This window comes from Camelina sativa, chromosome 10 (genome assembly GCF_030686135.1).
Source record: "Camelina sativa cultivar CO46 ecotype springtype chromosome 10, ASM3068613v1".
In the NCBI taxonomy this organism is placed as follows: domain Eukaryota; kingdom Viridiplantae; phylum Streptophyta; class Magnoliopsida; order Brassicales; family Brassicaceae; genus Camelina; species Camelina sativa.
Window position 1 is genome coordinate 24,692,050 of NC_141889.1, and position 15,538 is coordinate 24,707,587.

The 15,538-nt window shown below is 33.4% G+C and overlaps 3 protein-coding genes and 2 pseudogenes across 4 annotated transcripts; all 5 read left to right on the top strand.

The window, feature by feature from the left end:
- Window positions 1-4,370: 4,370 nt before the first annotated feature.
- Window positions 4,371-5,602, top strand: LOC109124717 (AIG2-like protein B). The gene is made up of 5 exons (XM_010437555.3): window positions 4,371-4,671; window positions 4,781-4,853; window positions 4,941-5,033; window positions 5,149-5,232; window positions 5,316-5,602. The coding sequence occupies exons 1-5, from the start codon at window positions 4,547-4,549 to the stop codon at window positions 5,451-5,453; spliced, it is 513 nt and encodes a 170-aa protein (XP_010435857.1). The 5' UTR covers window positions 4,371-4,546; the 3' UTR covers window positions 5,454-5,602.
- A 61-nt stretch (window positions 5,603-5,663) lies between these two features.
- LOC147937302 (uncharacterized) lies at window positions 5,664-7,234 on the top strand. Its single transcript, XM_087468737.1, has 2 exons — window positions 5,664-6,762; window positions 7,182-7,234. Exons 1-2 carry the CDS (start codon window positions 5,664-5,666, stop codon window positions 7,232-7,234), a joined length of 1,152 nt encoding a protein of 383 aa, XP_087324863.1.
- Window positions 7,235-7,633: 399 nt separating this feature from the next.
- Window positions 7,634-8,026, top strand: LOC104720621 (S-protein homolog 9 pseudogene; annotated as a pseudogene).
- Window positions 8,027-10,068: 2,042 nt separating this feature from the next.
- LOC104719604 (large ribosomal subunit protein uL18z) lies at window positions 10,069-12,166 on the top strand. The gene is made up of 7 exons (XM_010437553.3): window positions 10,069-10,195; window positions 10,578-10,647; window positions 10,746-10,964; window positions 11,074-11,153; window positions 11,246-11,362; window positions 11,465-11,769; window positions 11,879-12,166. The coding sequence occupies exons 1-7, from the start codon at window positions 10,193-10,195 to the stop codon at window positions 11,988-11,990; spliced, it is 906 nt and encodes a 301-aa protein (XP_010435855.1). The 5' UTR covers window positions 10,069-10,192; the 3' UTR covers window positions 11,991-12,166.
- Window positions 12,167-13,540: 1,374 nt separating this feature from the next.
- On the top strand, window positions 13,541-14,995 carry LOC104719603 (zinc-finger homeodomain protein 10 pseudogene; annotated as a pseudogene). The gene has a single exon (XR_015568043.1). The product of XR_015568043.1 is annotated as a zinc-finger homeodomain protein 10 pseudogene (transcript).
- The last annotated feature ends 543 nt before the right edge of the window (window positions 14,996-15,538 follow it).

Genomic DNA, 15,538 nt, shown 5'->3' on the forward strand with positions numbered 1-15,538 from the left:
TCTAAATTATGTACTTAAATCCTTAAAAAGGTTCCACTTCCACCTTTTTAAAATCAATTAGTAATCAGTACCAATTTGGCTGAGTGCGTTCGGGATAATTTAAAGTTTTATAATAAAGTTGGTTAAAGTTTTCTAGTCAAGTTGGTCTGTCTACTTATTTTACTTTCTTTTTTTTCGTTTTATTTAATGAAATGAAAAAAAAATTATTGATGCAAATGAATAGGAATATTTATTTATAATATCGACTATCGGGACGTGGCTTTCTATACGGACTGTTTTGACTTGGTGAAAATGGTGTTTTTTTCTCACGATTGGCCAACTTTTACACTCTACCTCGACGACATCAAGATAGATCAAACGGAGTTTTCTTCCTTTTTCCTATCTCTCGTTTCTCGAAATACGAATGTAAGTGCGGATTTTTTGGCACGCCAAGCGTGACTGTCTCCGCAGCATATTTTGTTTGTAGACTCTTTACCCTCTAATTGGCTCTTTTGAGCTGATTCTCTTGTTGTCAAAAAAAAAATATATATATATATATATTAGTCTACAAACAAATAAATCTCATATTATTATTCTTAAATCTGGTGAGTATCTATATAATATGAGAATGTTTTTCTCAGCTTTTGCTAAGGAGATGACACTTGGCATGCTATCTATCTAACATCTGTCTTCTTTTATTGTTTGGACATAATTACTTAAATTAATTTGTACTTTGGACCTAAATAATTAGAGGCCCATAAAACAAACAAAAAAACTCTTAACATTTTCTTTTTCCATTTTGATGATTAGAGGCCCATAAAATTCATTTGTAGATTTAGATTTTCATATCTGCTTAGTTTATGGCGTTTAATCTTATACTCCCTCTCTCCCTCAAAGATTGGTGTTTGAGGGATTTCACACAAATTAAGAATTAATGATTATTAATTTTAAATATAATAAAGTTTTTTTACTAAAAAGTATTATCTTTCTCCCTTTGTCTCATAAAGATTGATGTCTAAAATCTTTTACACATTTTAAGAAAACAATGATTATTGAGTTTAAATATATTTTTTCCTTTGACTAAAGAAATATTTTTTAATTTTAAACTAATAACAATTCAAAATTTTAAATATTTTCAATGATTACTTCTTGAAGTTTACAAAACATCAATCATTGTAGGACAAAAATAAATCTCATAACATCAATCTTTATGAGACAGAGGGAGTATTATATAAACATTAGTTCTCAAAGTTAGTAACTCACCAGATCGTGACATGTGTCAATTTAAAAAATTATTAACACATCAAATCATGACAAGTGTCAATTTTACACAAATTTTTAATTTTAAAAGAAAAAAATCTTACTAACTCACTAGATCGTGACACGTGTTAATTTCAAAAGTTACTAACTCACCAGATCATGACAAGTGTTAATTTTATACAAATTTCTAATTTTAAAAGCAAAAATATTTTTAAAAAATCAAGAAATAAAATAATTACTAATCCTAAAAACTTATTATAAAAAGAAGGGTTTTCAAAATTAGTCTTTAACAAGATCATGACATGTGTCAAGTATACTGATGAGATGTTGACATGTTTCAAAAAATTATTATTTTTTCAAAACAGCTAATTAAGATAATAACATTAAATCTACATAAAATTTACATGTTTATATCTAAAAAGAAATTTCCTAAATTAAAAAGGAAAATTAACAAACAAATATATCTTTCATTGTACGCTAATTATATTATACGTGTTTTTTTAATTAGATGTTGACATGTATAAACAAAAAAAAAATCATTAAACATGTATATTATTATTAATCAATAAATAGGGAATACCAAATCTAAAAAGAATAACATAAAAATGTCAAAAGAATTGTTATTTTTGAAATGTAATGAGACAGCTAATTAAGAAAATAACATTATATCTACATAAATTTACATGTTTAGAAAGCTTTGATCTTTGATTTTTTCCTGATATAATTTTGCTTATCTATTGTGGGTCTTTTATTCGTGCAGGTTCTTCAATGGAAGCTATCATATGCAATGAAATGGAATCAAAGTATATAAAGCCCGCTAAATTAATCGAGGATGGAGATACTGATGGATGTTCCAAAAGTGATTCTACAGTTAGTAGCATTATAAGTTTCGAAGATTAATCAATGGTTGATGTTTCTGGTCAAAATCTAGAGTTTTCTCTTCTGGATAATGTCAATGATTCCAGTACTGAAACAAAAGCTACTTGATCGAGTAATTGAGAAGCGATTTTGAAATTTGGGAAGTTAGAACTGTAAACCGTTTTAAAATTGGTTTCAAACTGGATTTATGGGATTTTTAACAGATTTGGTTCGTAAACCGTTTAAACCCAGGTATATAGAGAAATATATGAGAACTCTTGACTGGGTAGAAATAAGTTGAGAACTTACGATTCGAGAATATTTGAAACGAGATCATAGTTCTAAGTAATTTTGGTACAATGTGATACTTCTGAGGAGTAAACAGGTCATCGATCCTTTAACGTGATTATGATATATATCATGTTTTTGATTGTTTATAAAGTTTTTATTTTGAATTGTTTATAGTTTTCAAATTTTTAATTTTGTTAAGTTATATTAACTTTCTTTCAATTTCTCAATTAAAAACTTTTATTGGATTGGTCATAAAATCATTGTACTCAAGTAGATAATTTTCACCAATTGTTCATCTAAAATATCTTTGGAGTAAAAAAATTTATGGTTAAAATTTTTTTAGTAATTATAAGAACTATAATTATGCCAAAATGAAAGTAAAACAACATAAAATTTGTTTAATTTGTTTAAAAGACATTTTAGGTGGTGATAAAGAGCATATTTTAACAATAAAATAATTTTGGGTGTAAGAGCATATTTTTAATGGTAAAACATACAGTAAAATTGTACATGGTTATTAATTATATGTTGTTTTGATGAATTATTTGCATGTAAAATATTTTGTAATAAGTTGTGAAATGTTCTTGAAATTTGACAACAATAATATTTGTAATGATGAGTATTTGGCAAAAGTTTTGGTGGGATATAAATTAACTTTAGATTATTGTAATAATTGTTATAATATATTTAAAATATAAAAATATAAATAAGTGTATGAAGGTAAATACAAATATGATTTTTTTTTCTAACTAAAATTATTAAAATACTTACTTCAAGAAATATTTTTTTGTTTCTATTTTTAAAAAATTGTTTAAGGTTTAGGATTTATTTTATTCATCAATTTTAAAACCCACACATCGTGCGGCCCCTTATCTAGTATTGTATATACATAACATATGTTAAAACAAACATGTTAGCAATAATGCCCGTCTCCTCATTTTAATTTGTTTCATAAACACTAATTTTTTTTAATCAAGATAATATTTTTTTCTCTGTAAGATTAAAAGATACCGTTTTCATGTTATCAATCATAAGAAAATATAATTGTTGTCTTACTCTTGCTAAGTTTGAAGTAATTATGTATGATTCTCATCTTACTTTTGCGACATTCAACTAATTTATTTAGTAAGAGAAGTTCAACCTTAAAAGTATTACAAAGATAAATTTATTTTGTAACCCATCAGTATTTATATTTGAATATCTGACGATATATGCAGGATCTTATTATATAAAGTTGGGTTTTGAAAGTTAGTCATTAACAAGATTTTGACATGTGTCAAGTTATCAATCTGAGATTAAAAGATTTTTTTTGTGAAGTTAGAAAATTATTTTTACTTTCATTGGTTGTCGGAACAAGCCATTTTGAGATAGCAAAAAGATGTGAACATATTTTCTCCACATAGGAGAAGGGCAGAGCCGAGGTTCTCCCTATGTTAGAGAATGTTGGAGACAAAGTTATCTCCGCAAGGGAGAAAAGTGGAGGAGATTGGACGCAATGTTATATCTCCAAGGGAGAAAGACGGAGCCAATGTTCTCTCCATGGTAGAGGAGGTTGGACGCAAGGTTCTCTCCATAAGGGATGAAGGCGGAACCGATGTTTTCTCCATGGCGGTCATACATTATTGTGATGAGACATCATTGATTAGTATATTATCTAATATATTTTTTATTCAAAATGATTTTTGAGCCAACAATTTTAGTAATTAAAAACTATGCAAAAGTGAAAGTAATATACTTGGTTTAATGTGTTTATATAGACAATTTCTAGATGATAATAAAGAATATTTTTATAACATACAAAAGTACATTTAAGTATAAAAATATACTTTTAATAGTAACATATGTAAAAGATTTGTAAATGAATATAAATTAGTGTATTATAACAAAAATAAAATTTATATATAACATACAACAAATTTTAAAAAATTTAATTTTATTTATAAAACTTCAAACCAGTACATGAGCCCGATCCTCGTCTAGTAATTATGTAAACAACAAATATAATCATAATTGTGGTAAGAGAATCATTTCACGTGTTTCACCAGTTACGTGTTTTTTTTTTTCTTTTTCGTTATAAAGTCATCATCAAAAGCTCTATCTAACATTTGCCCAACCAACAAAAAAAAAAAAAAACAGAGAAGAAGATCCACACAAAAACATGAGTAGCTCTAGTTCTCCTCAGCTTCACAATGTTTTCGTCTACGGTAGTTTTCAAGAGCCTGATGTTAACCACGTCATGCTTAACCGTACTCCTGAGATCGTCTCTGCAATACTCCCTGGCTTGTAAGTTGTACCTACCTACCTACCTACCTCTCTCTCTGTCTCTATCTCTCTGTATCGATCTAAGATCTAATGGTCATGTTGGGGGTGTTTTTTTTTTTTTTTTTTTCAGTCAGAGGTTTAGGCTTAAAGGGAGATTGTATCCATGTATTGTACCCCGTGAGAATGGAGAAGTTCATGGAAAGGTTTGATTTGTAGGATCATATCAGCTACTGTAACTCTTGTGGGTTGTTGTGTATTGATCTTGAGAAATTTTGGTGAGTTGTTTGTAGGTACTAGTGGGATTAACGGATGATGAACTTGAGAATCTTGATTGGGTTGAAGGAAACGAATATGAAAGAGTTACAGTTGAGGTTATAAGGAAGGTAAAGTTTTAAAGATTTAATGATTTGATCTCCAAAACCATAACTTAAAAATTAAAAACGTTTTAGTGTCTTCTCTTGATGAGGTTATGTATTATGACTTTTTTGGCACATGTAGGACAACTCAGAGAAGATGACAGTGGATACATATCCATGGATCAACAAGAATGATCCTGATATTGGTGGAGATTGGGATTTCGAGGTTTGATGATTTAAAACTTATTTTTTTAATTAATCTTGTTAGGTCTTTATGAATGTTCACTTTGTGTGTTTTTGGGTTATTAGGAATGGAAACGATTGCATATGAAGAAATTCATAGAGACGTTCAAAGATATCATGGAATTTAAGAGGAATCCACAAAAGGGAAGAGATGATTTCCAATATGTTTTACGCGAAGATCCCGGGAATGCTCCGTCGTCTTGAATGGAATTTGTGTTTAGTATGTTTTTATATATCATCTTTGTTTTTAATGTTCCAAAATTAAATAAAACCTAGAGAGTCTATGACTATGACTATGTATTATCATTTCCTACTCTCTGTGCCATGATAATTATACAACTTCTCGACACAAACATCCGTAAACCGTTTCAGCACCATAATAACTAGCATCAGACAAACACTTGGCGGCTGGACATGCTCCATGAGCATTTTGATCCACTTGATGTGGATTTGATCCAGGCTATACCATTGGGAGGAAACCAAAGGGGAGACCCTTTCGGTTGGCATTTCACGAAATCAGGGCGATATACAGTTAAATCGGGGTATCACACAGCACGACTTGATGTAAATCAGCCTTTCATGGCTCGTGGCTCTGGGCCAGACATAACACCCCTTCTCGCTAGTGTTTGGCGGGTCCGTTGTCCTCCAAAAATTCAACATTTTATGTGGCAAGTGTTATCTGGTTGTATTTCGGTCTCGGCTAATCTGGGACGTCGTGGTATTGCATGTGATTTAGGATGTGTTCGATGTGGAGCGGAGGAGGAGACAATAAATCATGCCATTTTTGTTTGTCACCCAGGTCGTCAGGTATGGGCTTTAGCCCATGTGCCGGTAGGCCCAATATCCTTTCCGACAGAGTCGGTGTATGCAAATGTGGATCACTTCTTAGGACAGCATAACCCAGGGGCTCATGTTGAAGCCTTTCCTTGGCTCATGTGGTATATTTGGAAAGCCCGGAATGCACGAGTTTTTGAAGATATTGTGGAGAAACCAGAGGATATTGTTAGGGTTGCAGAAGGAGAAGCTACAGGGTGGCAGCAGGCTCAATTGGAGGATGATGCAGACATCTCTCGCCCTATCCCTGTAGTTTCATCGGGTCGAGAGAATTCAAATTCACTCCCGTCCGTATTTTCGGGCAACCGTTGTTTTATAGATGGTTCCTGGAAAGCAGGAGACCAATTTGCAGGTGCTGGATGGCTTTGTACTTCGTTCCAGGCTGTGACACCGTTGATGGGCGCTAGGAGTTTCCGTCAAAGTCTATCACCACTACATGCCGAAGTTGAAGCTTTTCTCTGGGCGATGAGGTGTATGATTGGACATGATTTCCGAGACGTGGCCTTCTATACAGACTGCTCCGATTTGGTGAAGATGGTGTCTTCTCCTTCTGATTGGCCAGCCTTCGCGACTTACCTGGAGGACATCAAGATGGATAGAGAAGAATTTTTATCCTTTTCTTTATATTTAATTTCAAGAAACGCTAATGTTCGTGCGGATTCCTTGGCACGCCAAGCGCGTACCTCCCCGCATCATGTTTTGTTTGTAAACAACTTTCCTTCACATTGGCTCGTCTGAGCTGATCTTTTGTCGACAAAAAAAAAAAAAAAAAAAAAAAAAAACTAGATCTCTTACCACTTTAATTTTTATAAAGTTTTAGCTGGTAACAACATTTTTTTTGTTTTTTTTTTGAATTCACTAAATTTTACATTCATACAAAAAAAAAATATTAAATTGTAAATAATGGTGACTGAAAATTGTCCTTGTAACATTCTTTCGTGATAAAAATTAGTTTATGTTCAATTAAATTATGAAATTTTCTTTAACCAAAAAAAAATAAAATAGTAGACCATATCGGTTTTTCTTTATTACTAACTGTCGAAGACAAATTTTTTTTTACTTCCCTTGTCGATTTTGCGCATATGATACCATTCTTAGTACACGATGCTATTAATGGGACGATGGGAGTGAGCATCGCAATAGGATATTAAGATCTTTTACATAAACAGAGTCATGACTCGTAGTGCATATGACAAATGTCAAAGCCGAACGCTGAAATAAATCTATCAAAGTCCTTGAAACATATGCGCAAAATCGACAAGGGAAGTAAAATTTTTTTTTGCCAAAACTGCAAAGCCAAAAACTGTCGACAGGTTCATATTAATCAAAACAAAATCAAAAGCTATCAACAGATTCATGTCAGTCAAAACAAAATCCAAAGCGGTCAACATATACATATCAGCCAAAACATACCTTAATTATCCCTATTCATATCAGCAACACACTTGTATGAAAAGGACATTGTCCCTCTTTCTTCTCTATATATTACTTGTAAATTTTAAAGAAGTATAGAAAGAAGGCCAATTCAAAAAGTCACACAATGAATCGTCTCTCGTGTTTGATGCATGCTCGTTATTGGATTGTGCGTAGGATTGAGTGATGCGTTTATATGGAATGAGAAAAATGCTGTATTCTTCAAAAATTCCCTTGGTCGAAACAACGTCTTAAAGATTCATTGTTTATCAAGCGACGATCTAGGCTTTCATTTTTTGCGTACTGGAGAAACCTACGATTTTAGTTTCCATGACAGTATTGGGAAAACATCATTTTATTGTTACTTATGGCAAGGGCCTAATTTCAAGTTCCATGCAGAATTCGAGGCATATGAAGGTGGTGGTCTCATAGTTCATTATGGTAAAAAGAACTTTTGGGATGCTAGAGAAGATGGAATCTATTTCACACATGGCACAGAAATGCCTAAATTAGAGTATAAATGGAATTAATAATTAACTGCTCAATGAATAATGCAGTTTTAGCTCAATTTTTATAATGTATTTCTTTTGTCAACAATTTTAACCGATTTGCTCAAATGAGCCAATTATGAGAAATATTGTTTACATATGTCATAGAATGCAGTTCGCATTTGTACCAAATTATTTGGTTTGCCATTTGCATTACGAGAAACCTAAGAAAAAGAAGAAAAAACAAATCTCCCCTATAGTTTTGAATTTCGTCGAAATATGTAGAAAAGTCAGTTGGGGAGACATCATCTTCCCCATATTTGAGGAGTCCGCAAAGAAAATTATGTTTTGGTTGTCGGCATCAATCATACATTTCATTGCCCAAACAAACTGAAGAAAGTGATTTATCATAATACTGTCCATGAGGATAGGTTTTTTGAACTCATGTGTATTGTCCTTGGCACTATCTAGCAATTACATAATAGTTGAAATTTCAAGCTAGTCTAGAGTTATGTTTTAATTTTTTTGGTTATTGGTTCTTGAATTAAGTAAGATGTCAACAAAATGAAAATGGAGAAATTTACACAAGATTTGTTGTATTGGTTATGTGATGATTGGGGGTGAAGCAGCATGGACTTAAGATCAACTAATTCTATGTCTAGTGGGTTGAAGCGTCATGGAAATAAGACCAACTAATTCCAGGTCTAGTGGGTTGATTAAGATTCATAATAGTTTTTTTCAACCACATACATGTCTAAAACCTAAAAAAGATAGTTTACATTTTACATATAATTTCTTTGCCACGAAACAAACCAAATAAAAGAAAAACGAAACGAAAAAGTTCAAATAATTTTTACTATAAATAAAATAATAAAAAAGACAAGTCATCCCAATGAATATTGAATTATCTTCAAGCTCTAACTGTATTAGTAATTTTTGAGGATACAAAAAAATGGTTTTGAGTTTTTTTTTTTTATTATTTTCTAAATATCTTTCTCTATTACTTTTTCTTATATCTTCTACCTAGCCATTGTATCCATTAAAAATGAGAGAAAATGAAGTACGAATACGATCGAAGAGATTAGAAAATAAACAATTACAAGAAAATAAGATTCCAACCAAGATCTATACTTAAGAAGAAGAAGAGGCAATTACAACATTTTCCAAATAAAATTTCCAACCGAACTTTGGCCAACTTTACATAAAAACCCGAAAAACTTGATGTAAAATTAATAGTACATCAGACATAGATTCAAAAAAGTCTAAATAAATATAACATTTCATCAGAAGTTTAAGAAAATAAGAAATTAAGATTCTTTGTTAAGAATATTAAAACAGATCACCAATGGCTTTTCTCAGCTCTTGCTTGATCATTCCTACTGATAGTCCCACGAAACTGCATAACAAAAATCGTTATGTGAGAGTTAATAAAACTAAAAATATGTCTCTTCCAAACATCAAAAACATTGGTTTGTTCATAATCAATTTACCTTGGCCTTGAGATTCAATGTGAGAAATTTATTGAGTGTGTGAGATCTAACAAAGAAGATCTACGATCTAAAGCATATGTTTTACCATTTATCTGATGAAATTTTGGTGAAAACCTAAACGCATAAAATAATAAGTATTTAAATATGAAGTTATTAGTTTTTTAAATAAATATTATAGTATCTTTTATAAATTTTAATTATAAATCAAATTTAATAAAGTGTTTGGTGTTTTAAACATTTATATAATTATATATTATATTTATTATATTTTAACCGCTATTGCATCTACTGATCGGCCAGTCTAAAACTCCGACAAACACATACATTTTAAAATACTAAACCAATAATTTAAAACGTTTAATAACACTTAAAACTATAACCACCGCTTCCCCACCCTCAACAAAAAAAGAGCAGCTGCATTTGAACCACTCCTGACCCTAAAAAATCTTTTTACTTTTTACCTCCTTCACCGAAGAACTAAAAGAAAAACATAAATAAGTGAGAGACGGACTATAAAAAAGTCCAAATATAAAAGCCCATTGAGCCCTATTCATTAAAACCAATCGAGACCGTTAAATATTTTTTCATCCCAAGTAAATCGTGGCCGTTGATTAGAAGAGCCCAAAGAGGAGCCTAGGGTTTTGTCATATAAGCTTGATCTTGCATTAGGTCAATTCCGCCTCTTGCCTTCTCTCGTCACTCATCTCCACAGCAAACAATGGTAAGCCTTTTTAACCTAAGATCTCTCTTTCTCTCCGCCACAGTTTCCTTTAGATTTCTCCACAGATTTTGGGTTTCATTTCGTGTAGAAATCTCCTACATTTCTTTTTGATAGTTATGGTAACGAGAATTCATGAGCCTGTGTTTGTTGTATTCAGTCTCGTAGATGTATATTCTTCATGGGTTTTTGATTTTGAGGATTAAAGTTTGCAACTTTATGTTTTTTTCTCATTGGGTTAAGTATTAAAGATTGAGACTTTAGCTTTTTGTTCTGTTATAGAGGTCACTGATGCGTTTAAATGGATGAAGAGTTTGGATCTTAAGATTTAGATTTCTGTTTGATATATATAGACTAAATAAATTTGGGACCTTTCTGTTGTTAGGTGTTTGTAAAGCCCCACAAGTCGAATGCTTACTATAAGAGGTACCAAGTGAAGTTCAGGAGAAGGAGAGGTATTGATTGATTCTTAATTTCGTTTACTACTCTTGTATTGTGTGTGCTTCTCTTTTGGTCAACCTGTTCTGAAAGCTGTTGTTTCATGATTCTGTAGATGGAAAGACTGATTACAGGGCAAGGATCCGTCTTATTAACCAAGATAAGAATAAGTACAACACACCTAAGTACCGTTTTGTTGTAAGATTTACCAACAAAGACATAGTGGCGCAAATTGTGTCTGCAAGCATTGCTGGTGACATCGTTAAAGCCTCTGCTTATGCACATGAGCTGCCCCAGTATGGACTCTCTGTTGGTCTTACCAACTATGCTGCTGGTAATAAATCAGTTGTATACTTTTGCTTTACAATTTTTTTATGTTTGATTATGTGTGTATGACTTCGTGTTTTTTTCTCTGTTGGACTTCGTGTTTTTTGTCATGCTAGCTTACTGTACTGGCCTTCTCTTGGCTCGTCGTGTTCTGAAAATGTTGGAAATGGATGACGAGTATGAGGGCAACGTTGAGGTATGTTGTGCTTTTGATTTCATCTTCAAGTTAGAGGAGCTTGAGATTTTTTAGCTCTTGATTAATAACTGAATCACAATTTACTGAATTAGGCTACTGGTGAGGACTTTTCTGTTGAACCAACTGATTCCAGGAGACCTTTCCGTGCTCTTCTTGATGTTGGACTTATCAGGACCACAACTGGAAACCGTGTGTTTGGTGCACTCAAGGTATTAAAATGGATCTCTGTTTTCATGTGTTCTCATGTGTTGTGTTTTCATGAGCAAATGGTGATTCTAGCAATTCTTTTTGTTTGCTTCATGAAACTATAGGGTGCTTTGGACGGTGGTCTTGATATCCCACACAGTGACAAGAGATTCGCTGGTTTCAACAAAGAGAACAAGCAACTTGATGCTGCAATCCACAGGAACTACATCTATGGTGGCCATGTTTCAAACTACATGAAGATATTGGCGGAAGATGAGCCAGAGAAGTTACAGACTCACTTCAGTGCTTACATTAAGAAAGGAGTTGAAGCTGAAGGCATCGAGGAGTTGTACAAGAAGGTTCACGCTGCTATTCGAGCAGACCCCAACCCAAAGAAAACTGTGAAACCTGCTCCCAAGCAACACAAGAGGTAAAAAAACAAATAAGCAATTTCACTACTGCCTTCAATAATATTGACTTGTTGTTGTACTGGTGTGTCTTACTGGGTTCTTGACTCATTGTGATATAAAATAAAACAGGTACAACTTGAAGAAGTTGACTTACGAAGAGAGGAAGAACAAGTTGATCGAGAGAGTTAAGGCATTGAACGGAGCAGGTGGTGATGATGATGACGAGGATGATGAAGAGTAAATCAGACCAGCCCTCTTTGTCTCTTGCCTTTAGTAGCGTTTTACTTGAGTGTTTTCAGACCAAAACAATCAGTTTTTGTTTTCACATTTTAGTTGCGTTTGAGGATTTTGATTTGGAGGATATGTTTTCTTTGAAGAATTTACCATCTATCTTTTATTACACCACATCTTCAAGAATTTTCATGTCTTACCCTGGCTTCCTATATAAATTTGTGGCTAATTAATCTTGCGTCTATTGACATTTCATCACTTTCAAAGAAGGGATATTAATGAGTTAACGTTTCTCTTACGCTTACGAATAAGAAAAGCCGCTACATTATTTAACCAAAACATTGCGTAACATTGCCCATAGGAACCGAAATCGAAATCATATCAAGCGAGGCCCCGACAGCCGTCCAAAGGAATCGATCTCTAGTGTGACCGTAGATATTGTGTTGATCGTTTGATACCATGTAATTTTAAGGGCTCTCTAATCTTAAAACAAACATTTACATAAGGTTAGAGCCCATAATTTTAAAAATGTAAATTGGCCCAAAAATTCCTAATATAAGGCCCAAAATTTGCATTAAAAGTCTATATTTTTAAAAAGCTCTAAACTATGTCATAATTTTGTCTATAAAATGGTTCAGATTTTAACCAAATATCTCAAAAAAAAATATGTATTTAAGGAAGAAAAACTCCATACAATATATATAAAACCCAAGAGCTCAGATTTATGTTGGCCGGGTTCACTCCGCGGAAAATCTTTGGAAAGATGAGTAGTTTTGTTGTAGTTGGGAGAAGAGAAGAATGGTTTTGATCTTTATCTCTCACTTTTGTATGATGGAAGTAAAGGGGAGTATTTATATTGAGGTCCTTTACCTGATATTGATATGGTAGGAGTCAGTTCGAGTTATCCTACTTTATGAACTAGGATGACGCGAAAACGCGTTGGTGTCAGTTGTTGTGGCATGGAACTTGGAAAAATGAACTAATTGACTTGTTACTATGCGTATGAATCCATGATATAGAACATCTCATTATTACTACTAACGCAATTGTTGCTTGTATTTGAGGCTGTGTAACATATAATAAAATTATTCCGTTTGTTGCTGGGACAAGTCGCGTTTGTAGTCTTAATTATACTTGTGTCGCCCGTCCAGTCACCTAGTTGTTTGTTCGAAAGAAAGCAGTAAATGTCCCAACAACAACAACGCATGAGATTAGAAAAAATATTTACTACTACTGTGAGACCTTTTTTGTTTTCTTTTTAAATATTTGACTTTATGCCTTTAGGTTTAAGACACACTTACTCAGAGACTTCAGTAGCTACATTTATTACGCTTTTCACCGCAAAATCTAACACGCACACTCTTTCTTGACTCCACTCTCTTCAGTCTTTACCTAACCATGGTTAAAAAACATCCAACCTTAGTTCCCTTGATTAAAATATCCCCAAACCAAAAAAAAAATCTAAACTTTTTTTATTTTATTATATGAAAATCATTAATTTTAATTTAATAGTATTGTCCTTTTTATATATATACAAATTTCTTTATTTGCTTCAGCAACAGTCGTCAGCATCATCATATCATTTTCTTCTTTTCCTCCCCTCTAAACGAATATTACCCAAACAAAAACAAAAAAAAGTTAAAATAATCTCAAAAAGCTTAAGAACCTTTTTACTTATCTTTTTATTTCTTCTTCTCCATTTTTCTATTCACAATCTCTGAAACTCATACCAAAGCTCTTAACCCAAAACCCTAAGTTTCTTTTTCTATATTTTCTTTCTCTTCTTTACATTAGACTATTAATGTTTTAAGCTATGATGGATATGACTCCTACTACCATAACAACAACAACACCAACTCCAACTCCTAAATCACCCGAACCCGAATCCGAAACTCCGACCCGGATCCAACCGGCGAAACCCATCTCCTTCAGCAACGGCATCATCAAACGCCACCACCATCCTCTCCTCTTTACTTACAAAGAATGTCTCAAGAACCACGCGGCGGCCTTAGGCGGCCACGCTCTCGACGGTTGCGGCGAGTTCATGCCGTCTCCGTCGTCTATCTCCTCCGATCCAACTTCTCTCAAATGTGCTGCTTGTGGCTGCCACCGTAATTTCCACCGCCGTGATCCTGACAACAACAACAACAACAACAACGACTCTTCCTCCCCAATCCCTCTTCCTCCTTCCGCCGCCGTAGAGTATCAGCCTCACCACCGTCATCATCCACCACCACCACTACCTCCACCACCGCCGCCACGTAGTCCTAACTCATCTTCTCCTCCACCAATCTCTTCCTCATACATGCTCTTATCTCTCTCCGGTACTAACAACAACAACAACTTAGCTTCTTTCTCCGATCTCAATTTCTCCGGCGGCCACCACCACCACCACAACCAACGTAACCTTCACGGATCTCGTAAAAGATTCCGAACAAAGTTTAGCCAGTTTCAGAAAGAGAAGATGCACGAGTTCGCCGAACGACTTGGTTGGAAGATGCAGAAACGTGACGACGACGACGTCCGTGAGTTTTGCCGGCAGATCGGAGTTGATAAAAGCGTTCTCAAAGTTTGGATGCACAACAACAAAAACAATTTCAACCGCCGTGACCTCGCCGGAACTGAGATCCGGAAAATCGATATCGGCAGCGGAGGAAACCACGCTCCGATTCTCTCCGGCGAAATTAACAACAACAATAACGGACACCACGGCGGAGTAGGAGGAGGAGGAGGAGAGCTTCACCACAGTGTTAGTAGCGGCGGTGGCGGAGGAGGATTTGATAGTGATAGCGGCGGAGTTCACGGCGGCGGTAACGTCAACGGTTCGTCGTCGTCGTGAAGTTAAAGATGAGATCAGTCTCAGATTAATAAGAAAGCTTTAGAGTAAGCTTACTTTGTATTATTATCATCGTTAATAACTTTTTAATTACAACCTTTAGTTATGTTTGTTTGTTCTTGCATTATTATTAGTTTTGTTTTAAATGAGGAATAATAATTCCATAACATTCCGAATTATATCATTTCATTTGTTTTAATTTGATTAATGAACCCGAAATGTAATTAAGTTCCACTTTAAAAAAATGGATACACTTTCATGTGGTGATCTTTGTTTCGGATCAAGAAACAAAAAGATAGAAAGTAGTAGTATAATAAACTTTTGAAACATGATTAGATTACTATAAATATTCATTTGGTTTCTTTCTTATCTTTAAAAGTACTTTTCTTAATTTTATTTGCGACCAAACTAGAGATGTGTATGTGTACTTTTTTCTTTATTAGATCCTCTTAATTAATGTTCTTTTTTTAAAAAAGCGATGCGTAATTTGTATTTTCTATATTAAATGATTAGCCATCGTTTCTTTTATTAGCATTTTGTTAATACTATTTTCCTCATTTAATCTATGTCCTTGTCATGGATTCATTCCGATAACCTATTTTTGGTATATATGCTTAGTTTTAATTATTCTCATTTGACAAGTACAAACAAAGAATATACCTTTTTTTTAACTTAAGACGAAAAATTAGTACAATTTCATACTCAAGTCATTAGATTTAGAC

What these genes read in the sequence shown, in the direction of transcription:
- LOC109124717 (XM_010437555.3), top strand. Translation starts at nt 4,547, where the DNA reads ATGAGTAGCTCTAGTTCTCCTCAGCTTCACAATGTTTTCGTCTACGGT. An exon ending in ATGGAGAAGTTCATGGAAAG is followed by an intron (nt 4,854 to 4,940) that starts GTTTGATTTGTA and finishes AGTTGTTTGTAG; the next exon opens with GTACTAGTGGGATTAACGGA. An exon ending in GTGGAGATTGGGATTTCGAG is followed by an intron (nt 5,233 to 5,315) that starts GTTTGATGATTT and finishes TTGGGTTATTAG; the next exon opens with GAATGGAAACGATTGCATAT.
- LOC147937302 (XM_087468737.1), top strand. Translation starts at nt 5,664, where the DNA reads ATGCTCCATGAGCATTTTGATCCACTTGATGTGGATTTGATCCAGGCT. An exon ending in TTCCTTGGCACGCCAAGCGC is followed by an intron (nt 6,763 to 7,181) that starts GTACCTCCCCGC and finishes TACCATTCTTAG; the next exon opens with TACACGATGCTATTAATGGG.
- LOC104719604 (XM_010437553.3), top strand. An exon ending in GAAGTTCAGGAGAAGGAGAG is followed by an intron (nt 10,648 to 10,745) that starts GTATTGATTGAT and finishes ATGATTCTGTAG; the next exon opens with ATGGAAAGACTGATTACAGG. An exon ending in AGTATGAGGGCAACGTTGAG is followed by an intron (nt 11,154 to 11,245) that starts GTATGTTGTGCT and finishes TTACTGAATTAG; the next exon opens with GCTACTGGTGAGGACTTTTC.